Source organism: Corvus kubaryi, unplaced genomic scaffold, assembly GCF_017639235.1.
Source record: "Corvus kubaryi isolate FWS band 111438036 unplaced genomic scaffold, C.kubaryi_AGA036_p1.0 76, whole genome shotgun sequence".
In the NCBI taxonomy this organism is placed as follows: Eukaryota; Metazoa; Chordata; class Aves; order Passeriformes; family Corvidae; genus Corvus; species Corvus kubaryi.
Genome location: NW_024582063.1, coordinates 9246701 through 9271492, shown reverse-complemented (window position 1 = coordinate 9271492; position 24792 = coordinate 9246701). Strand labels below are relative to the sequence as shown.

At 40.5% G+C, this 24792-nt stretch overlaps 1 protein-coding gene across 1 annotated transcript in view; it reads right to left on the bottom strand.

The window, feature by feature from the left end:
* Positions 1 to 3486: 3486 nt before the first annotated feature.
* Positions 3487 to 24792, bottom strand: part of INTS7 (integrator complex subunit 7) — a 36670-nt gene continuing 15364 nt past the window's right edge. The window contains exons 14-20 of the mRNA XM_042051451.1: positions 22271 to 22465; positions 21341 to 21444; positions 20910 to 20978; positions 19695 to 19827; positions 18368 to 18466; positions 17369 to 17554; positions 3487 to 16473 (exon numbers count right to left, since the gene is read on the bottom strand). Of these exons, the coding sequence (XP_041907385.1) occupies positions 16186 to 16473; positions 17369 to 17554; positions 18368 to 18466; positions 19695 to 19827; positions 20910 to 20978; positions 21341 to 21444; positions 22271 to 22465 (1074 nt within the window). The 3' untranslated portion in view covers positions 3487 to 16185. The remainder of the gene's footprint in view (positions 16474 to 17368; positions 17555 to 18367; positions 18467 to 19694; positions 19828 to 20909; positions 20979 to 21340; positions 21445 to 22270; positions 22466 to 24792) is intronic.

The window sequence follows — 24792 nt, the reverse complement described above, 5'->3', positions numbered from 1 at the left end:
TTCTTTCTACAGCAAAGCAGGAGCAAATCAAGGAATCTTGGAGCTGGTTAAGAACAGTGCAGTCATCTTGTTCATGACCTTCACCATTTGTAAGACAGGCAAAACCCAGAATATATCACACTTGAACAACTTGCCAGCTAGTCAAGACTGGCAGGTGAGGCAGATGTAGCCATCGCTCCTTTTCTCCTACCAGCTATATGCAAATTTCATAATTTTCCACTTAGGCAGAGCTTGTTAACCTTCACACAATGCCACTCTTGGGTTTTCCATTTCAATCTTTTACATAAGATGTACATGTCATATTTGTAATTTTTTGGGTTACTCTTGGTCCAGCATATGAGGAATATAAGCCCTCTTATTGCAGCTACATGTTCTGTAACTCATATGCAGACCTGGTAAGGTCACTCATAATGTATTTCACAGTTGTCCAAATCAATATAATCTCAAAATTCAGAGAGGTTGTTCCTGCTATTACAATGCCTTTTCATACCATAATAAAGTCCCCATACCTGTAATTGTGAGCTGAATAATTCAGGTGTTTTGAGGTGTCTGATTTCTCATTAAAGCTAAACTGAAGACTTTGACAGAGGCCTCTTATTAAAGAGGGGTAACAGATACAGCACAATGCAACCAGGCGGTCAGTGAGCAACACTTTCATCTGCTGCTGCATGGAAAGTGTTTCTGCCATACTCCGTGTGCCAGTCAATGGGCAGCTTGAGCACAACAGAGCTGAGTTCTCAGTTACATGGGTGTATTTTCTCCCCCTCCTTCCCCCCCCTTGACACTACTGTCACCAAGGTAAGTTTGAGCTGAGGGTTTGCTTTTGATTTGTTTTGTGGGGTCTTTTTTTGTGTTGGTTTGTTGGCTTTTTTTGAAAGAAAGGAGCTCTAGAGTTACTCCAACTAATTAATCTTTAACTTATTTGTTAGCTTGGTTATGAAATCTTTTATCCATAACATTGATTTAATTCAGTCCCATCTACAGAATCTTATTACTTCAGGCAATGAGAACATGCTGATTATATGTAAGCTTGCACTTTGCAAGATTTTTTTGTAAGCCCATTAAGTTTGCATATGGAAGCATGGCACAAACACAGAGATGAAGCCAACCCATCTTTAGGCAGATGGGACCCCTAACATTTTCTAGTTATCACACTGTTTTGTGATTAGCCATTTAAAAAAAAAAAATATATATAGAAAAAACAGGAATTTGACTGCCCTGAATTAATCTCTAATATTTTTCTCCATCTGTACTGGCAAATTAAGCACTACACTGATCATAAAGTTCGTATGTTGCATAAAGATCAGATGAGGCTCTTATTTTCATTCAAGTTCACTTCAAGTCAACATTTACCAGACTGACCTACTTGGGTTTTGGTAAATTCTTAACACCAAGCCAGTGTTTGTAGACCAAACCATAAATATAAGAGAACTAAATAAATACTTATCACTGTTATTAAGATGATTCTCACACTTAAATCCCCAGTGAACAGCTTGTTACAAAATTAAAGAGTTATTCAGACCACTTTATCCTTCTTACGTTTGTTGAATTCTCTATCGTTACAATCTAAAATTAATATTGATGTTTCATGAAAGTGGTGGTTTTTTCTAGTTGAAAAAGAAAGTAAAGAGTCCAATGTAACAACGACAGCTGCCTTTGAGGGGGAGTCTGTTTGTCCATGTGCTGAATTCCAGTGATTTCAGACAGCACTGGGCAAAGTGCAAAGATCCATCCTATTTGAGCTGACTGAAGACCTGGGGACAAACTAATCAGGTCTGATCCAAGGTCCACTGTGCATTTCCAGGAAGCAGGTATTGTAAAATAATTACCATCACTGAAATCTGGTAAGGACAGAGGTCTATTAAAAAACTCATCTTCCCTCCCCCAGTTTAGCATGGCACGCAACCCCCTTGTCTTATGATGCCATATGCAGCTTTGCAACTGTTCTGCGGAACTTCCTCAAGACTATGTTTAACTTGGTTACCCAAAGAAGGTCATGAACACATCCATGTTGCAAGCTGCTTATAAAGTTTTTGCACAAGCTCAAGCTGACTGAAGAAATAATGCAGCACTGAGAAATCCAAAAGGAGAAGTCACGCCATAATTTGCATTTAAGCTACCCACATCCTCTGCCGCCTCGCTACCTGGCTGAAAAACACTACTGCTGTCTCTCTGCTGAATGTAGAATACTGATGTCCACTGTTAACAGGAATTAATCATTTCTTTGGGAAAAGTTCAGTTAAAGATACTGTTGGCACTGGTTAGTGAGTAATCATTAATTAAGGTAGACAACACTATCAGTTAGGCATTAAAAGGTATCCTGGTTTGTTTATTTTTCCTCCAGAGACAGATCATAGAATCACAGAATAGCTTCAATTGGAAGGAACCTTAAAGATCATCCAGTTCCAACCCTCCTGCCCTGTGCAGGGACACCTTCCACTAGACCAGGTTGCTCAAAGCCCCATCCAACCTGGCCTTGAACACTTCCAGGGGTGGGACATCTACAACTTCTCTTGGAAAGCTGTTCCAGTGCCTCACCACCCTAACAGTAAAGAATTTCTTCCCACTATCTAATCTAAACCTACTCTCAGTTTGAAGCCATTCCCCCTTGTCCTGTCACTCCAGGCCCTTGTAAAAAGTCCCTCTCCATCTTCCTTGTAGGCTCCCTTCAGGTACCGCAAAGCCATGATTAGGTCTTAAACAAAGCCTTCCTTTTTCTGAAGATGCAGGAGAAGGTTGAATTCCAGAAAATCCTTATACATCTTATCTGTAGTTTCATATTAAGTTTATCATCCTAAGTCAGGGGCAGGCCCAACATCCTCAGAAGGAGAGGAAGGGAGGAGGCACCATGCCCTGTACTGTGATTGGCATCAACAATAAAGCCCCTTCCTGTCCTCCCCACAGCCAATCCAAACCACTTTATCCTGAGTCACAACAGCCAACAGCACAGACTTAGGCAACAGTCAAAGAGGAATTTTAATCTAGATGGTAGTAATGCTGTTATATATTTTTTACCACAGACATCCAAGACCAGTTTGCTTAAGTCTGTGCCACAGCACAAACGTGTTTGTAAGGGAGAATTACTGCCTATTTTAATGCCACACAGTCAAGTGTTGCCCAAAAGCTCCATAGGTTGGCATGTGCAGTAAGAGCTGGAAATTGTTCTTCCTAAAATACCACAATTGTTTCTCATTAGTGCTACTGATGCATTTCAACTTAATAAAATGTTATAAAATCCATTGCACCATTGTTAACTGTGGCTAAGAAAAGCAATCCTAATGGCATGGATGAATCCAGCCAGACCACAAGGGATTACATAGTTTGATTTGTTCAGCCTCGGTCTCATAACAAAAAGGCAGAAGGAAACAAAAGTAAGGTTTCAAAATTATAGATATAGTTTCATAGTTACAGATGTAACTGTAATGCTATTTTTGCTTAGATTTATTAATCTACTATGTATTTAGAAAGAAAAGTTATTAAAGAAAGTAAAAACACAACAGAAACTCCTTTTATTAAACAGAAGTGATGCAAGTAGAAGATAAAAACCCTTTCAACCATCTGCTCCACTCTTCTCTCTTTTTCTCCATATAGAAATATCAGTAGTCCCAGTTTCACTGAGCTCCTCTGAATCTGTACACCCCCTTGTCAATCCCACGTGGCTCAGGCTGGAGCACCTACCAGTGCTTTATGCCTCATCTCACACTGTCTCAAATGCAAGTTTCTCTAAGGTCCCAGCTTTCACCTCCCTGCTCTACAGCCCCGAGGTTTCCAGTGGAAATTGTAGGCTCTGAGCAGGACACCCACCATCCACCATGTTGTTCAGGTGGGGATCCATCCCCAGCTTTAAGGTTGAAAAATTGTATTAAATGTCATTTTGAGATTGATAAATAAAGTCTGGTTAGTGGTAGAACTCAGATCTTTCCACTTGCTTCCACTTAAAGCTGTCAAGACTGACAGACAGCAGTGGAAGCCACTATAATTAGATTTGGAGGGGGGGAGGAAGGAGAAGACAACAAGCTGATGTGTTGAGATTCTGAAAAATTATCAAACAAGATGTGCCTTGTGTTAATGCTGAATGGTACATCACAGCAAATTCAGTATCATAGAACCATAACTGCTTATCACACTCAGCTGTGAGAACTTTGTACTGACTTAATTGAGGTCAAGAATTAATTGCATGCCTTTCAGATAACACTTCTAAATGGCAGCATCTGTCTAAAGAGAAGACATTAATTCAAACCTTTTAGGCCAAACATTTACAGAGAAGCAGAAAGTGCCAGTCAGAGCAAGAATGGGAAAAAAGTAAGTAAAATGTTATCTTGTCATAAAATGTGTCTTGACTGGCAAACTGTAAGTATGGATCAAAGCAGTAATATGCTGGAGGAATAGCTAGATACAGCAGAGCGTAGGCTTGAGTATTTAACCCACTACTTAATGTTCTCTTCTCTGTACTTGTGTATTCCAGGGAATATTGCCTCCCAAACCCAGCCTTGCATCCTCTTTTCCATTGTTAGTACTCAGTGATGACTGAGTTAGACGCTTACCAAGGCAACGCCACCAAAGATGAACACAAAAATAAACAACAGTTGAAGAACAAATTATGTTGCATTTGTTACAGCTTGTTAATAAGGGGTCTCAAGCTTGACTGGTGAAGAAACAGGACATACTATGGGGTGGTCCTTGAATTCCAGCCTATCTTGGTGCCTGAGATTACCAGCTGACAACCTAGCAGGGAGCAGCCGTGGCCAGGGCAGTGTCTCAGACATGAGCATCTCCAGGAGTATCTACCATGCCCAGTGATAAACTCTTTCTTTTCCTGATGGCAGGGAGGAATGGAAGCAGAGGCTTGACACCTTCTAGTTCCACAGCAGCTATTGCTGTCTCAGGTTGGGGTGGAGGCCGGTAATTTGGAGTATGTAAATTATATTGCACATTCCACTCCCTACAACACATGCTCTTATTGTGGTAACTTCTGTCTCCAAGTGGAGGTAGTATAGGAGTTGTTACATTCCTTGAATATTGATCATCCCTCCCCTAGGGATGTGGTACACATTAAAAAACAAACAAACAACACCCCCAGCCAACCAACCCCAAACCTAAACCAACATCAGTCGTTAGATGAATGTACAAAAACATTCCCTGGGCTCCGCTCTCCAAGATGGCAGCAACAGGATCTAGGACTGCAAGCAAACATAAATTACACCTGTCCAAATCCACAGCAGAAAGGCTCACATTCCAGCTGAGGAATCTCTGCCATTCATTATGCTGCCAGGTGCCTTCACACTTGCTCCTGGCCACTAAATTTTCCCTGTGAAAGGTGAGCAAGGAAGGGAGCAGCCCTAACACGCACGGTCAGGCAGAGGCAGCCGCTGACTGTCAAGCTGCGAGGCTGATCTGTACTGCTGCCCACCACACACATGCACAGCTTTTCCCACCTCATTCTGCTCCTCCTCCTCTCTGACAGAAACTCATAAGCATCACAACTTTTGCAAAGGTAACTTCAGGGAATTACAGAATCACTAGGTATATTTGGAAGGACTGCGTGCAAGCACTGCTGTGCAGGATGGCCTGTTAGAAACTACAAATTACGTCTCAAGGAGATGGATGAAAAAGTGCAAGTTGGCAGCTGAATGAAGACACAACTGAGTAGAATTCCACTTGTTAATTTGTAGAATGAAGGTAATAGATTGCAGGGAAAAAAGTTGATCAAGATTGCTCAAATACACTACGTAATACACCCTGGAGAAGTCTAAACCATTGCATAAAGTCAGGAAGACTTGCAAATCACTGCTGTAACCAACACACCCAGGAGCAGTCATTCTTCACCTCTATTTGCCAGAGGCCTTAGAAAACACCACTACTTGACTTTATGATCAAAACAAAAAGATAAAAACATCGACTTGCAACCTGAGTCTTGCAATGCTGCAGCTCAGAGATCAGCAGCTGCCAAAACCCCGCAGTCTCTGGTCACCATCTTTAAAAACAGATGAACATTAAATATCCTTACAAAATAAATGGATTAACATTCTGTTCCAGTAGAAAAGCATTGAGTACCAGAGAAAAACTCTCTGTACCCTTGTTCACAGAAGCTCTTCACCCTGTGAGCTGTGTTGCTGAGATCCTACCCAGCCTGTAACAGCTGGTCAAGTTCACATCGAATTTCAGCTGAACTGTTATAAAAATCCTGCAGGGTTTCCACAAAAGGTCAGCACAATGTATGCAAATGCATGATGAAAGGATATAAATGAACATACAAGATAAACAATATGAATTCCTGATTAAAAACAGTTCAGCTGAACCTAGGTATTATATAAACATCAAAGATGACTTTTTATAATCTGATCATCCTAGTCAGTGACTTCATTATGCAGGGAAACATGAGCTGGAATACTCAGATTTTTCAGTGCATTCTACAGTTTCACATGTGGAGCCATTTGCATGCATTCAGTTCCAGGCAAAGTCCACTGCTAAGTACATCTGTTGTCTGCAAACAGACCTCAACAGGGCTGCCTATTTAAACACAAAAAAATTGAATTTTGGATCTATGATACAATGCATGTAAAATCTAGCTATTGTTTCCAGCTAGAGGAAAAAGAATGCTCATGGACAACGTTCCTGTTTTAGCAGTTCAGAAGCACTAATTCTGTTACATTAGACCTAATCATTGAGAACATTTAAATTAGTCCTTAATCAGCAGAGCTTCATTACTTAACATGTGCTATTTGAGTGCATTTATTAAAGGCACTGTATTTCCCCCTCCTCAAAACTCAGATACCTCGAGCTCTTTTTCAGATTCTCTTTAAGAACTCATCTTTAATCTTCGCTATTATAGAAGTGTAAGTTTGTCCAGTTTCTCTTATCTTCCACCCTCCTTCAGAGTAACAGTTGCTTACATATGCACAAATACTTTAAAAGCTTACATTCCTGAAGATACAAAGCTTTCATGCATCTCCAAAATACTTTAGTAAGTGGAATGCCCATGCAACTGCAGCTCCTTCTACTCCTAGGTAGCCAAAATGATTAAAGAAACTAATTAAATAATTAATCACAAGTACCATTCTTTGTCACAACTGGATTCTTTTGCCATTGCCTGGATAACACAGATAAATATTTTACTGTATCAGGTTGTATGTCTTGCCAGGCTTGTAATTGAAGTGGCCTGGAAGTTTAATATTTTAGTGAGGCACAAATGAGTCATGGTCTCAACTGCCTGTGCTGAGCATGAATTATGCACCTCATTTTAACAGCAGTCCAACACAGAACTATGGCAGACATCCTGTGCCCAGTGTCAACCCTACTACAGCGTTAGGGGGATTTGTCCTACATTAAAGGAAACTTTTGTCTACATTTTGTTTAGAAATTCAATTCCTGTGAATGGCTTGTGAATCCATGTAGACTGTTGAGTAATCAAATCACTGGTGAACAAATTGTATCTCAGGAAGAACAGCTGTAGATTGATGCTCTCTTGCTGGACAAAGTCCTTTCCACCTCAGTCCTCTAATTTCAGCTGTCAGTTTTTCATTACCAACACCACAGCTAGAACTAAGAATGGGTACAAATGAATCACTGCTCAAACAGCTGAACTGCTGTGACTAACCCAGGCTCCACAGCTTCTTTAAAACACTGGTCAAAGTCTTCCTGAAGTAAAGATAAAGGACAAAGGGAGTTGTGTTTTTCTTCACAGTGATCTCAGTATTTCTATACTCTAGTGTACTAAATAAATTTATTACTTGTAATCATTTCTGTGAGCACAACCAGAGGATGCTGGGGTTTTTTATCTCTTCGAAAGGGTGGAGATGAGGAAACAAACAAGATGATAATTACAGTGATAAATTTTTAAATTACTAACTTGCCATCAACTTTTATCAACTGCAGGTCACGCAAGTGCTACCCAAGTCCCACCCACAGGATGGAGTGGAAGACACTTGGCTTGTAAAACTTCTTTCAAGTTCCTGTGCTGCTTATCGTTTACTCCTTGAATGGCCAAGTATCAGGCACAGCCCAGCAAGACTGGGCATTTGAAGGTCAAACCAAAACTAACTGAATTGTCTAACAATCCTGGTGGAAGGACAGATTTTTTTTTTTGGAAGGACAGATTTTACTGAGCATTTGGCTCTTTTTAAACTTATTTTTTTTAAGCCACGCTTCCTGGAGTCAATTACTAAAAATAAAAATGAGGAATGAGATTATGCTAAGCATGATTTATGGCTGTCATCATTGGAGAGAAGCAGCTGAAAGTAAAAGCTCAAGAGATTAAAAGTGGCATTTTTCAAATTTATTCAGATTGCACAGCAGAGTACTTGAAGTGGTCAATGCCAACTTCTCCCTGGGCTGCCTTGAAGCTGCTGGAAGTGGTCAAAGATTTACAGGAAGAGGATGTCAAGCTCCCAGCAGTTTTTCATAGCAAAGAATATTTTCATCTCTGCCAGGAGGAGATAAGTGGTCACACACAGGTGAGAACTCATGAATCAGAAAAACCACATCACAGGTAAACAGGGGCTGACTTGGCAGTAGATGCCTGAAACCAGAACAGCCTCTAAGTGCTGTTATTAGCCATGACTGGAAGGGCAGTGCCCAGAAAGCACAAAGAGCAGCAGAAAGGCACATCTCAGGTGATTAGACAGGCATCACAGAGGGCTTTCCCATCTGTCTTCTCACAGCAAGAACTCACTGTATTTGTACTACAGAGCAGGCCTCATTGAAAACAAATTTCAAGTTCCATATCCCTCTTGGTAAGCTTTCTGGTGAGGTAGTGTTTACACATATTCAGTGAATCATCAACATTCCCATCTGCTATTTAGTACACTCACATCCCTAAAGGGCAGACCTGAACATGAGTACCTGATCTGCAATACTGGTTTTTGTTGAAAAAAGGTTTAATAAAAAAAATCCAACAAACTGATTCATCAGCATGGCATTTAAAAATATTTTTTCTCAAATGCATTAATTACCTTTTAAGTTCTGCACTGGTTTTGTTATCTTGCCAAGTTGAACTACTGGAGGCATTGCAGCACAGTTAAGAGTCATGGGTTGTATCCTCCCTTTTCCTACACAAGAAGAAAAAATGTCCCTCCACAAAACAGAACAGTATTTTGTATGACCATAGTGATTTCTTAAAGCTCTGAACAGCAAAACAAAGAATTAGGGGTTTGTTGTTGTTATCTGGTTTGGTTTTGTTTTAAATAGGAAAGCCAGCACAATTGGGTGCTTTTTTTAGGGTCAGGCTAAAATACCAGAACTACAACTAAACCTAAAGCCTTCAAGCTATTCTTCTGGTTCATCTCTACTGACCCACTCCCCCAAAAATGAAAATCAGTGTATATATTTGTTCTTGACCGAATTTACATAGGCTAACAGAAATACAAATCTCTGTAGTGGATCTGTGATGTGGCTTGCACTACCCAGATGCACTCTCAGAAATTCCTACCCAACTAACAAAGACTTTGTCCACATTAAAATTTAAACCCTTACAACAGGAGAAACAAGGAAAGCTCCTGCATCTCTCTCACATGGCACAGAAGGCTGTCAGGCAAACCTTTTCCTCTGCAAGGGTGAAAATGCACATCAATTCACTACTGGTGACAGACAGACATAAAGGAAATAAACTATTAGAGTTTGTACATTGGAGGAAGGACCAGCTCACTGCTTACATGTGTCAGCTTCACTGATGAGCAGCAATAATTAGCCTAATTAGTTAAAATTGCTTTTGTTTCTCCCTCGTGGAATGAGGGAAAGACCTTCTGAAGAAGTCATACATTTTTTGTCAATTATTACAACTCCTGAAATTTCCTCTGTGTCTGAAGTGGGTGACCAGCTCTGAGGGGGTCTCCATCCACTTCACTCAACGATCTAGTCTGGACACTGTCATTTGCACAGACCAATTTCTGCAAATATGAAACTAGTGCCAGTGGATTTCAGGCTAAGGGATAAAAGCCTAGCTTTAGCCAGAACTTTTGAGTATTCATGTAGGAATAACACTGGTACAAACTGCAATACATGAAACCTTGACCTCTGCACACCTTGGGACTTGGTGAAAAAAGGCGAGTCAGAAGCCCTCATCACTCACCACTGTGAGCTGCTGCCCACACGCATTGCTGGCAAATCTGGACATATTCAAGCACACCTCAACTGCTCCAGAGCAGAGACTGACACTCACACAGGCTTGGCCCCAGCCACTGCTCCAAAGGGCCTTCCTTCCCTCCTGTTGCCTCACTCACTCGTGGGGGTGACTCAGAGCAGCCGGGAAGGCTGGGCAGCTGGCTGGGAATGACTGCAGTGCTCTCTGCCCACTCCTGCTGCCCATGCAGAAAAGCCACAGTTCAGATGGACATGAACACATTGTTTCCTCCAGACTCCTGTTAAATACAGAAATACACTGCAGGTGCACAGTCAGCCAGTCCAACAGCTCACTATTACTTCCAGGATACACCACACATCTTCCCCAGCACCTTTCTTGTACTGCCTGCATTGACTAAGTCGCTGTACAGCCAGACAGCACAAACCAGCTGAAAAAACACCCTAGCCAAATGGAACTGTTTTAAGTGGATAAACTCATGATCTGATCCAAAGAGCAACGCTGGAGTCAGGAATAAGCATAAGAGAGTCCCTTTTCAGCACTGCCACACACCTAGACGGTGTCAAGTGAAGCATGAAACTGTACCCTGAAGATTCCCCCACCATGTTTGGCAGAGTCCACCCATCCACATCACACTCAGTTTATATTTATCCCAGTCTCTTCCAGCTCAACTGCTACTCCTTGGATTTTCTCCGTACTTAGCTGTGTGTTAAGCACGGACAGCTCTTAATTTCACATTAACTGCATTCCTAAATTTAGAGCTTCTAGGAAGCAAGGAAGGGCTCCATAAAATGGATTGCCAGCAAGTCACATACTTAAACTGTTGAGCAAAGGTATTTTAAATCAGCCAACCCACACAAGTCTCTTATTTTATGCTATCTTCTTTCAAGCTTTGTAGTCACCATTGATACCCATTTAAAAAACCTTCCAAACAATTGCTTTTATTAATCACAGTTTTAAGAGACTTCTGGAGAACTCCACACTCATATCTGAGGGAATGTAAATGTAACACTCCTTGTCTATAGGGGAAAAAAAAGGATTACTTTTACGTCTGTGAAGTGGCTATGGCCTAAGTTTTATATCTATACAATAAAAGAGCTTCAGTATCTCCTTGACTGCTCTACTGAGTCACTGGTTCAGCACTGACAAGAAGAAAAATCAGCTTTTTACTATAGTTAGGTGTCCAGCAGACTAAAGTGTTTAAGGCATTGTTACAGGCTCTTTCTAACCTCAGAATTTCTCTTAAAATTCACTGAACACTGCTCTTACCTTATCTAAGATCCTTGGATCAGGAGGCTGAGGCTAAGTGCAAATTTTATTAACATACGACCAAGCTGCCCTTAATTTTGATACCATCACTTGGAGGTGGGCAAGCAAGAGGTAAAGACTTTATCCTAAATGCAAATAAGAACACACACACAAAAAAAAAAAAGCTTCCTATTTCTCAGCTGACAATCAGCAGAGTAGAGCAACTTTCTGAAGTGCAGACCTGGGATGACTGCTCACTGAAATGCAGTAATCTGTAACTTCAGTAGTGAGTTTGAGCAGCTGCTGTTTGTCAGAGAGATGTTCCTTGGAGTACAAACAACTCAGGAACTATCAGGGGTCGCTAAGATAGGCTTGTTTCCTGGTAACACAAAACAGCACCTGGCTTAAAAATTCAGAGGGGGAGAGGGCAACTGCAACACTGCATAATATGCCTTGTTAAAAAAGCAGTGTAGCATTCAATTTTCCTTTGATTTCAAGAAGTGTTTTTGTCTCAATCACTCTCTCTGCTTTGGAGGTGAAAATGTCAAGGTTCTGGGTAAGTCTGCTTTTGCTCAGCATCCCAGGTTGTGTCCTTGGAGGCACCTATGTTTGTGAAGCAAGAGCAGCCCCCATAGTGCTGGACACAGAGCTGCAGCAGTCAAGCAGAGAGAGCTACCAGTTCTTGGGCTTTACACAACTCAGAACTGCTTTGAGAGCTGGCAGGGCTCCTAAGTTCCCCCCCCCCCCCCTCTATTTTTTCCCCCCTGCCATCTTGGTTTGCACAGTGCAGACACCTGAGTACACCTGCACTGCCACAAAGGGAACAGATTGTTCAGGGAAGATGCTGTTAGGAACTCAAAGGACGTGTGTGTAAATATGCTGACCAAGGACACAGCAAGTACTTTAGGCAAACAGAAAGACAACAACCAGAAAAGAAATGAAGCCAATTCGAAGGCAAGATGCCTCCATACTGTGTTGTATGAGATCTCTCTTTCTCTGTATGCATACACACACGCACTGAATATCACTCAGAAGATATTTTAGGAAAGCAATATAATTCATTCAAATCCTATCAATTCTTTCAGTAGGTTGGTGGGGTTTTAAACTAAAGTTGTGGTATCACTAAATAAATAATTCTTAAAAGTTTATGCACCTGTTTAAAGAACCATTAAACTTGCTTCTAGACCTGTGCAATTCCAGTACAGTTTCACAGGATTTAAGTCAAAATATATCCCCTATAAAATACAAAAACTTCAGCTATATTCAGGCATATCAGTCCTTGGGTAAGATGAGGGCATATCCAAGGAAACAAAAATAGGAAAGGAAGTCTAAGATTCCATGAATACCCACGATGAGTGCAACTTTGGGAATCATTTTTGAAATACACTTGAATGACCTTAGCAGGAGATTACACTCTAAATTCCAGGGGAAGGTAGAATCTGACAGCGGACATTCCTTCCCTGCCTTGCATCCAGTTCCACATTGCCTGGAGCAAGGGATCAGCCAGGAATCTAGAAATGACACTTTCTGGCATGCCTGAGCACATGTTCACAGGAATGTGAGCAGCAAGTACTTCCGAGAGTAACTGGCTACACCATCCTCCACCATCTGAGGAGAAGCCAGGTCACATTACAGAGCCTAAGCACCACAAACTATTGTCTTAACGCTGAACTGCACATATTACCAGCACCTCCAGTCATCTTCATTCAATCATCTCTCCTCCTGCTCAGCCCAACAATTTATCCCAGCTAGATGAAAGCGTATCTCAGTGATTAGGAACAGATCATGACGTAGCTGTCTGCATAAGCCCTTCTGTTGTTTGAATTCTTAGCAGCTGTCTCAGGACCAATGTCTAGCCACTGAATATTTTCTTTCTTCTGCCAGTAAGTGAAACAGATCTGAATTGTCTTCCATTATCAGTGTGCAGCTATGCATAGTAATCAAGTTACTGCTTTGTTTACTGAGAAGCACTAAGGAGATTTAAGTTGGGTCCATATGTCAGAAGTGCTTTCCAAATTCTTTGTTGCACATCTTCAAGTACAGGCACCAGAAACAGAACGAAGGAATCAAGCAAGAATAACCTCCCTGCTTCCACTAATAGTCAAGGATCACATTCACTGCTGATAGCTCCAACAGCAGCTTTCTACATATTGCTTTAATCCTTCCTCACTTCTCTTTAGGTATTTTGAGCAATTGTCTGCCATGGAACATGTGGTTTCTGTTGAATTGACAAGTGTATTTCCCAGTGTATTAGGAATAAAAATACACCATGTTAGAAAACAAACAAAACACACCCCCAAGAATAACCTCACTACAAATCTAACAAAACATAAAACACTGTGCTTACATAAAAGGACAATTTACTAAAGGTCCAGGGCCTTTCCTGATCAGCACACACATATAATTAACCTGCAAATGAGCCAGCATGAGAAATCCTTCAGAGTTTGTTAGAAATACAGGTATTTGCACAGCAACCCAACTTCCTATACGAGCTAATTTCCAACAAGTAGTAATTGCAATTTTCCTCCCCCTGCAATCTCCCATACATAACATCCACATTCTCAGGCTTCAATTATTATTTGCTTGGCTTTAAAACTGATACAAGTTCTTGGAGTTCTAGAGGCCTCTCAGATCAGGTGAGCAGACTTGTTTAAAGAAGGAACACTTTTTTCAGCTGTACTAGGGTTAATCTTACCAGCTCACAGACAGTTAAGCTTCAGGCCAGAGCAGGGTTTTCCCTGGATGAGTCTGGGCTTGTTCCTGCTAGGCTTCTCATAAGTTTATCTATGCACTGGGAACATCACATGACTTACGAGGAAAGTTTGTTCCCCAGTGTAGAACAGTGTCTTGTAATTTCTGAGTTGTTTTGGAATGGCACCATCAAAGATTTCCACCAACATATTGGTCAATAACAGAGAAAGAAACACACATTCATTATGCAGGATAAAAGGAACTGTTTGACCTCTTAGTCCTCCTTTTTTTTTTTTTTTTGCATTAAAATACAGAGGGTTTTGTGGTAAAGACACTGATCTATGGCTTTAATGAAAAAACCCAGCTGACCACAAGGAGTTCAGATCTTCAATCTGACAGAGAACATACATAACACCAGGTCAATCACCTCTTTCTGGACCATTTAACTAGATGTAGCTACAGGTACATATATGCATGTGTGCACACAGCTGTATGTATAAACACACACACAAAGCTGTAGGCATGGAACCACAAAAGTGGGACAGAAACCACCAATTTCCTCAGTCAGCTTGAAAGGCAGTGGCACTTTGTGTCTCCTGTTCAAAAACAAAATCATATAAGGAGTATGCTGCTCAACTTCTCCCCACTTTTGTGTCTTCTGTTTCAACCTTTCATCCCAATTATCTTTTCTAGTTAGGATTACAGCCTGACTAAGATATTATGACATCTAGCATCATCACTTCAATTTTTATTTTTTTTAGAGAGTCTCAAGCCAAAAGGAACTACTATGAGTAACACAGAAAAAAATTCTTCATCCTGCTATGCAAAGGAAGCCTCGGCTTACAGCAATTCATTATCATATTCTCTGCACTTGAAGCAAGCAAAATCTGTAAGCTCCAGTCGGCTCCACAGTGAAATCACCTTGAAGAAATGACAGTATCATGGGAATTTGCTGAGAAAATAACAATAAAAATTTTTGCTCCAGCGAGAGGGATTAAGCCATTTACAAGCTGAAGTCTGTAAGAGCCATCCTTCCTCCTCCTCACTCAAGTGGGTCCTACTTTCCTGCAGAGTGATAAGCAGAGACTTTTTATGAAGAGAAGGTGAAGGTCATGTTATGTGGTCTACTGCCTGAAAGTCTGGACACAGAGTTCAGCCTTTTATATCACAAAGGAAGCATGAAAATTATGTATGAAGCAGTGTATTTCCAAAATTATTCTGGATCGATTTCTAGTATTGGCAAAATTCTATTTCAAGTTATCTTGTAAAATTAACAATTAAGATTAGAAAGCTGGTCAAAGACTACACAACATTACAAAGCCTTTGGTATAGAAGACTCCTTTTAAGGAACAAAGCTGTTAACTTGCAAGTTGTCATTCATTTAAATTTCCCTCTTAAAAGAGCAAATAAAAAAACCCCCAACAAAATGAAAGGCTTCAGAAATACAGATGCATGAAAATTTAAAAACAACATGGTAATATTTTCTATATCATCTGAGAGACAGTGATTATTCCCACCTGTAAAACTCTGCCTCTTGCAAGACTCCCCAGACAGCAGCCCCTCAAGCAGTCTCCTCCCTCTGCAGGACTGGGTATCACAAGTGAGCTGCAGTTTTTTTCCTTTCAGCTGCATGCATTAAGTAGTGCTGATGAATTGTAACAACACACATACACCAGCCAAATACTGGAACTTGCTATTAAAATGTCAGAAAAAAAATCTATGGTTATTCCTGCCCATTCCTTCACATTAAAAGATACACACTTGGTATTACACTCATTGCTGTATAACCAGCCAAAGTGAAGTGTTTCCCAACATCCTGTACGCCTAACATTAGAACCTATGTGCTTCAAAAAGCAACAGCATGGAAAGTACCAGTCAGCAAGCTCTTAGTGTCCCCTGCTATCATAGTTTATGAAGTCTGCTGGAACAGGTTTGTAAACAAAGTTAGAGATCAGGTAGAAGTTTATAGTAAGAGCACAACTCCAAATTTGAACAGCTGCCTCGGCTGAATCAAGTTCAAATTTACCCTGGATAATTTAAAAAGCAACAAATTGGCATCTGAGACTTTCTAGGAGAAGGTTATAATAAAAAGTCTTCCAAAAAAATTAAAAAAAAAAATGTCCAAGAAAAACTGCAATACCAATTGAGCAGGACGGAGTCACTTCTGGGAATCAAAACCGTGAGTAGGCGGTTCTCTGCTGCTGCTGCTGGGATGGAGGCTGTCCTTGCTGCTGCTGGAGACGAACCTGCTGCGAGTACGGGTCCTCAAGAGACTTAACAAAAATAGTTGTTTTAGGCCCAGTTTTCCAGACAATACCATTTGAATCTATCACAGAGGACTCCACAGTGATGTTGTGGGTGCCAAGGATCACAAAGTTTAACAGAAACTGAGTGCTGAAGTAGTCGTTGTGCGGTTCCACCCTCTGCTCCATTTCATTGGTCATGTTGTCGATAGGAATCTGAGAACACAGATGGAAGGTTAAAACACCATTTTATATAAGCCTGCCAAAAATAAGTTTTCAGCTCTCCACTTGAAGGAGAGAGGAGAAAAAAGGAAAAATCTGTCCTCAATTTTTCTAAACCAATACATATGCATGCTTGAGACAGCTTGACAAGCTAACAAGTCATCTTCTACCCGAGGTTCTACTTTTCCACAAAGTAATGTGAGTCAAAGATTACACACTTCCCAGTCCTGTTCTTTCACAAGCCATTGACTTTCTCCTATTCCCCCTCAAAAAAAACACCAAACAACAACAACACAAACAAAAACCCAACCCCCAAACCCACCAAAACAGCCCTTTCACTAAGCATCACATTAGCAGAACCTAAATCTCAGTCATGCAATCTTTGATAAAACTGTTGACTTTAATATGTGCCTCCTCAGATGCTATTTCATGTGGACAGTCTGTCCTAACAATTTCCACAAACAAAAGAACCTTAAAATGACTATAAAAAATTTCAAGAGACTATATGGTAGAGAATAATCTACTCCTGGTTTGTTTTTTTTTCCCTGTGGAGTTTTGTATGATATATAACTAGGCCGAGTTTTCCTCATCTCAAACTGATTCCTAATGACTTGTTCTGAACATCACAAAGCCTCTTTGCTTGGAAGAAGAGCTGTTACAAAAAGGTATTGACATATTGCAGCCTTAAAAATCCCAGATCCCCCTCCACACGTTATGCTTGGCTCTGGCCAGCGCTTGAATGGCAACTGTCAGGAGTGAAAGGATTACAGAACCACACATTCATCTCAACCTGGAAAACCTGAAAATTCTGCTGCCCAGAGTCAAACAAAAGAAAAGAAAAACACAGCAAAAAAACTTAAGACTCCTCCTGGCTCTATTCCATCCATACCTTATAGTCTTGTCCAGATTTGCTCTGCAGCACTGAAGAGACATTTAGACAGACAGACTGGATTTTACGGAAAAGGCCTGGTTTAGATCCGTGCTGAACCACTCCTTCCACCTTGAGGGCCAATTGCTGGTTGTTTTGTACTGCTATAGGTTCTGCTGGGTTCCTTGGAGACGGGGATAGAGCAAGCTGGAACACAAGTAAACAGAGCAAAATGTCATTATAAGCCTCCAGAAAAGCAAACAAAATTCAAGGATGAAACAGGACACCTTCTTATAGAAAAATTTCCAAGGAGAGGGTGGGTAGGAAAAGCAGCAAATGGAAACACAGACATTATCAGAGACTCATTACTATTTTATTTAATAAACATCATCAGCAATAGCAGATAATATCTTTATATCAGTTTCATTCACTACACTTCTTCAAAAGATGTGGAAAAAGATCTTCCACAGAATAGCCACAGGTATATTAAGCTGAACAAAGAAGCAAAATGCAGTAAGATTGAATATTAAAAAACTTAAGGCTTTCACTTTTCCCAGAAAAAAGAAGCACTTGACTAAAACAAAAAAACCCATGACCATAGTCATATATAGTTATTCTCAGTCAGTGTGCTGATATATATGACAATTTTCTTCCAAGGCAGTAAATACTGCTTTTTAAAGGAAAAGAAAAAAAAAATGATACAAATCTATAAAAGCTGCCTTCCTAGGACCAGAATTATTTCGCTTTGCAGACTCAGAATCAACAAAAATTCCAGCTACATTTTATCTTTAAGGCTTTGCAATCAAACAACTGAATCCCACTTGCCTACGTCACAGCCTAGTGGCTCTGAACAACCATCCATACATGTTATTCAAGTTATTCCTAACAGATTAACCCAAATGCTATTTGCAGTTATGTATCTTGATTAAAAATGCTGAAGCTTTGTGCCTTCAGTAGGGCTTCTCATGAAGTAAAGACTCTGTAAAGAGAAATTTGAGGCCATATTTGAGCGGTACATACCTTAATACTTGTAGACTGCAGCTTTTGGAAAAAGTACCTTTGAAATGAAAGGGGCACCTTCAACAAGGCAATGACAGCATTGCACAGACAAGCTGTATGCTGCAAGAAACAGAGCCAAAACAATTGAGAAAAATTATCATTCATGACACAGGAAAAAGACATGTGTTTGAGGTACTGAAACAGCAGGAATTTCCATTATAAGTCCAAAAATATATTAATACAGTCATAGAATTACAGCCACTAAGATGACAGTGACTACATTCAGCCTCTCTGTTTATGTTCTGCCCCTTATTGAAGGAGGTATTCTGCTCTGGAAAGAACAAGGTGGCCAAGCAAAAGAAAAATACAAATCTTTCCAGTCCTAGTGTTAGAGTCGGCAGAGCAGGATCTGCTTAAAACACTCATACACAAAACCAGCACACACAAACCCTCAAATAAACAACTCCCCTCCAAGCAAACAACACTGGCATCTATCATGACTTAATGCAATGCAGTAATTAAGTTTTAAGCCTTGTCTACTCTTCTTTTCCCTGCTGCACCATGCCTCTGGCTCAGATGAACACAAGCAGTGCCACTGAAGTCCCCAAGCTGCCCTGGTGTGGAGCCAGTCACAACTACGTTTACAAGGTTTACCTTTGCTGTGGTTTACATGACTCATTCCTCTATTCTATTTGGAACTGGTAAAGACTGTTGAATTTAGAAACCAGGCAAATAAATGCCAGCCATGACAAACAAACTACCTTGTTCCCACTAACATGCACTTCAGCTTTATGATGTTCACTAGCAGGAAGAGACAAACCCACCAGCCCTGTAAAGGAGAGCGTTATCAGCTCACTGCTTGCACCTGGCACACTCCACTTCGTGCTCTCTGATGATCTGCTTTGATAAGAGAAATGCTACGCTCACAAAGCACAGTTCACCACCACCAGCTCAGGGACTAAAGCTAGGCTGCTGTGTGGGAGGGGGAGAATCCCTTCACAGCAAGAACGTGAACGAAGACAACGTGCTCCAGGTTTGACAGTGAGTGTGGTGAGGGGGTCTGGCAGACACCTGACAGTACTTGTAGTTACCTTATCAGCATCTGCTGTGCTGTTAGCATGGAAATTTTTAAAAGATTACTTTTAATCAGACCAGTAAGGTTACAGATGTTTTAGCAAAACTGTTTTTTAAGTGTTTTTAAACAAGTGTGTCTCTGTAGAGACTGTTTGTGTCAGTAATGTTAAATAACTGAGAATGCTTCCCAGTTTCTTGCCAAGCACAGATATATGGAGTTGATGGGGTTTTGCCCCCTTTCTCTATACAATATACATTTAAAACTGTTACTTGCCAAGTAAGACACAGGAGCATATTTCCTGTTGAGGGATTCCACTTCCTCTAGTACATGATTAAATACAGACATCATTCTTCTTTCATATTCACTTTCAACATGAGCTGTTCCATTTGAGCTATATTCCTGGAAACTGAAAAAAAAATAACAACAAAAAAACCCAACCTTTTCATTGTGTCTAACTTACTTTTCTCATCATAACCTGGAAGGCACACTACCAGACAGACCCAAAAAGACATTACAACCTGAAATCCATTAAGAAATGTCTTTCAAATTGTTTACTCTAAGTTTTTTACTATTTTTCCACTGTAACACTTGCCCTTTATATTTAAATCTTTCTTAACTACCACTCACCCACCACTTTCTGTCCCCACCCTCTCACTTGAAGCAGTGACAGTTCTAACAGACTCAGCATACTTACTTCCCCTGGCCTTTATTTAACCCTGCAGTGTTTATAACAGTTACGAGAAACTCACCACACAAAGAAAGAATGCCAGTCAGAATTGAGACTAAATCTGGAAGTTTATCATCTCCTGCTTTGAAGACAATTCCATCTCCTAGACACCCAGCTTCATACAAATTTGACTAATACACCTTTAAGCAATGCTTAATTCATAACGAGTACTACAGACACTTAGGATGTTCACCTTTATCACCAGCTATAAAATCACAAAAAGATTTTATCCACAGTATTTTCCATTTAATCTCCATTTAAACTCTGGGTGTTTTAAACAGTGATTCAGTTCATCAGTACTTCAAGGTTGTTTTCTAGTGGATTGAAGTCCACTGTTAGAAAAAGAGCCAGAGGTGATGGCTTCACATTAAAAATTTGAACTAGTTTAGTGCATGTACTTTCACAACTTTGAAGGAAGCTAAGATGCACTTACAAGTGCAAGCAACAGGTATGGGATCTAACACACAATGACACAAATTAAAATAAGTGGCTAAAGGAGAGATTAAAAGTTCAAGTCTATATTTAAGACAAGTCTATTATAGTGCTGTCAAGAGCAAAATCAGTATAAAATACAGAACTCAAAAGAGAGTCCCCAGCCTGCCAGGTACAGCACAGCAGCAACAGATCCTCAAGCCTGCCCAGAATATAATTAGAAGGGTCTACTGAGAAACTTTCTGAGCATTCCTTGAATTCCTAAGTTTAAAGCTCCAAGGATTCATTAATACGCAGAAAAGGAGTATGCAGTTAACCATCAAACCTACCTTGCAGATTCTGGATCCAAAATCAGAGCTTCTATTGCATGTGAAATCAACAGGCAGCTCTGCTGTTGTCTGATGTCAACACTAAGGAGTTAAAAGACTTTCAAAGTTGGCACCTAAAGCAAGAAATGTAGTGTATTTAGTGGCACTCTTCCTTGCATCTGAGAAGTAATCCTACAGTCATTACTAATTTAGTAAACAAAGAGCAAGAACTGTGAAAATACCAAGTTATATGCTGCTCCAATTTTTGTGTGCTGTTTATGAAGTAATTCCAAACAATAGTACGGTAATGATTATTTTCAAATAGGTTTGAAGCAAATGACAGCTAATTTTTATGTTATTAACTTTCAAAATGACTTTATGGCAGTCTTCACAGAAAAGAGGATTTTTACGAGAAGGGAAGTGGACAAATTGTAAGATTTTTAAAAGGATACAGTTCTACATTCCTTAGAGTTGCTGAGTCTGCATCAAAAGATGACTGATACAGATCTCCGTACCGTGTAGCCAAGTTTCGGAATTCCTCCATGGAGTGTTTCATCTGCAGAGACAATGTTACTAGGCAAAAACACAAAGCAAAGCAAAACAAACAAAACCCCACATATCCAGAAAACCACTACACTGTAGCATACAACACTGAAGGAATAAGGTGGCATATTTGAGAAAAATTCATTAAGTTCTTGCTTCTTCACTCGGATAAAGATTACCAAAGTGACAGACTCTCATCCATGCATTAAACAGCTACTTTTCCTACACCAACAAAACCTCCTTGGGTTAAAAACAAAGCAAACAAAAAAAACTCCATCAACAACCTCCTCCATCAATAAATAAAAATAAAAAATAAATAAAAATAAAAATAAAAATAACTGATAAAGCAAACTGCTATGTCTTTCAAGGACTACCCACTGGTTGCTTCTGGCAGACCATGTGCATTTAGAAGCAAACCTTCTTGGTGTTCCATACAGTACCAAGGCAGTTGCCAACACTCAGCAAAAGGAGTTGCAGAATGATCCTCAGGTATATGCATGTATTCTTCCTTGGTGTACTCAGAGTGTCTGAGGTGTTTCAAATCAAGGTGTGAAAAGCCTTGCTGCAAGTTTGAGTGAACCAAGTGACTTGCCACATGCATTTCCTTGGAAGCTGTGTGTGTCACTGGAGGAGAAAACACACGTGCACACTCAGCTTCAAAACACAGCCTGCTACAGGCAGGTGTTTTCAGAGCTACAGGTGAAAACCAAGGTCCACTATTCAAAAAAACCCACTTCACAACTACTTTTCATTTCTTTTGTCAAACAAGTTTGCTGAGAAGCAGAATTCATACCAGAGTCACAAACATAACTGCACAAGAGCGGAACGGGAGCACATGCCTGGTTAGAGATGCGTCCACACCTTTGGAGATCATTTCCCGATGTCATAGCAATCGTTGTGGCAATAGCTGGTGGTGGACTTGTTTTTAGGCTGTTGCAGGTACAAATAAGTTGAGAAAAAGCTTGCAGAAGGTCAATCCTGAGTTTCACAAACCCACACTGAAAGCTCAGAGGATTAAGTGGTGTACTAGCAGCCTGAAATACAATAATAGGGATGTTGGCAAACTAGGTCAAAAGCAAAAATGATAAAATTACACTGCAGTGTCGCTGAACAGTCTCATCAGACAACTGAATTCTTAAGTTCAATTCCAAAAGCTGGTGTTTTAAAACGACATTTAACAGGTTGCTCAATTTCAATCACACTAAATATAAATGACAGAAGTTACACAATTACTAAGTCATATTCCAAGCATATCACCCTTGTACCAAATGCAACTTAAGCAGTTAAAATGCTATTAGGGCACCTATTTCCTTTTTCCTAGGCCAAGCCATTGGGCTTCAAATGACATTAGCCCAGATAGTCTTTACCATAAGAAAGTGTACACTGAATTGGATGGGAAACAGAAACACGAGGACTGAAAAAGTGATTCTCTGCATCAGCCAGAAGAGAAAAAATTGGCTGAAGTAACCCACAGCAAGAGGAAGGGGTGATTTTTTTGGAACTGTGACCTGGATGGGAACATTGTGAAAGCACGGAACCTTGCATTTGATGAAGAGACACAGTCTAGTGGTAACTAAGAACAGTAAATAACAGAACTCCAGGAGGGTAGACAAGCTGCTATTGTTCAGAAAATACAGTTCTGTGAAGCTTTGCTCCCTAAGAGTTTATCTGACTGGTAGAAGCATCTGTGACAGCTTAGGACACCCAGGAGGGGGTAAGCTGCAGTACCCAAGGTTTGATACTAGTTAAGCCAAAAATACACTATTTATTTTTCCTAAACTGATGGATTTTGAGAAGAACAAGCCCTCTGCAAAACAAAGCACTGGGACTATCTCTCAGACTCATGCCTATCTTCCCCCGTGCTCCTTATTCCCCACCAGGTCATTTCCCAAAGCAGGAAGTTATAACCTACCCCAAAACCTTACTAAGAACCATTTCTTTCCTGGCAGAAGACCAGAGAACTAGTTTCTCACAGAACATCCCATCATCTGAGAAGTGGCCCACTACTGACTAAAGTGAGGAAACATCAGCCCACTGCAACCAGTTTAAACTACTGAATTAGATTTCAACTGAAAAAATAAGACCATTTCATACTCGAGCCATTAAGCCTCTCTTATCTATCACTTTGCTTTTCCTTCTCCAAGGGCACAAAAAAATCTCTTTTGAATTGGAATTGTTCAGTTTATTCTGCAAGGATGGTTTCAGAAAACCTTCTGTGGAAGAGGGCTACACTGCACTGTAATTGCTCCAGAGAGACTACATGCTTTTAAAGAGTAAAGTACTTATATCAAAAAATCCAGACATTTTTAGTAGCACAAATTGGACTTGATTCTTGTAAATGGAAATACAAGCTCATCTCATCAATACTGCAATTTACCTGATCTGCTGTGGGCAATAAATGAATTATAATTCTTTTTTGAAAGTGACAGAAATATTTCTTTGGCTCAGCCAAGTTCTTCAAATACCACCACTTGCTATCGAGATATTTGGAATTAGTACTACTTAACCAATGGCTGTATTAGTGCTTTGTTCAAGTTCTGTATCTTCTTTAGATTACCAGCAGTGAAAAATAAACCCAGTGCTTCCACTGAGACACATGATCTGTGCCAGAAGGAGCAGGACCCATTCAAAACCTTTGCTAACCCTACAACGAAGTACACAGCAAGACCGATGGGGACTGTGGTCAATACGCTCCCTGACAAGTAAGTCCCTGTTCTCCCACAGGGTAAGGGAGAACCTCTTATCCATAAAGCAGTGGGACTTCTTTCCCTCAAGTGCACTAATTCCAATGAAAGAACACTCTGCAGTGCAAGATAGAGTTTTATGTGTATCAAGGAGGAATTGAGAAATTTTCCGACAAGATCAGGCACTGTCTGAATACTTCATCATTGCTTAACGGGGCTGACTGAACATCTGCAAGACATTTACTGACACTGTGTTTTCCAGCTACAAAGTGGAACAGCTACACAAGGTTCATCACATGCACCACTGGTCTGTGGTACCAGCAGTGCTGAGTCATGCTCTGCACTGAAACAGCAGCAACAGGAAAGCTCGAGTAAGAGAGAAGAGACAGCAAAAGCCTTCAGCAGGAAGGCTGTCACGTGCATTTTATGGCACTTTGCTCCCCTTGGAGAGGCTGAGTTCTATAGACAAGCAGTGAGCGGCTCCTTTTACAGCTGATACACTCAAGCATGGTTGGGAAATTGTTCAGAGTGAGGCAACAAGTCAGCAACAACCAGCAGTAAAACCTGATTTCTTCCTCTCTCACCTACAAAACCTCTACTTACTCCTCTGGCCCTCAATCATCCACAAGGAGGGCACTGCACCCAGAAAAGCACTACGTGCAACATGCAGGAACTGA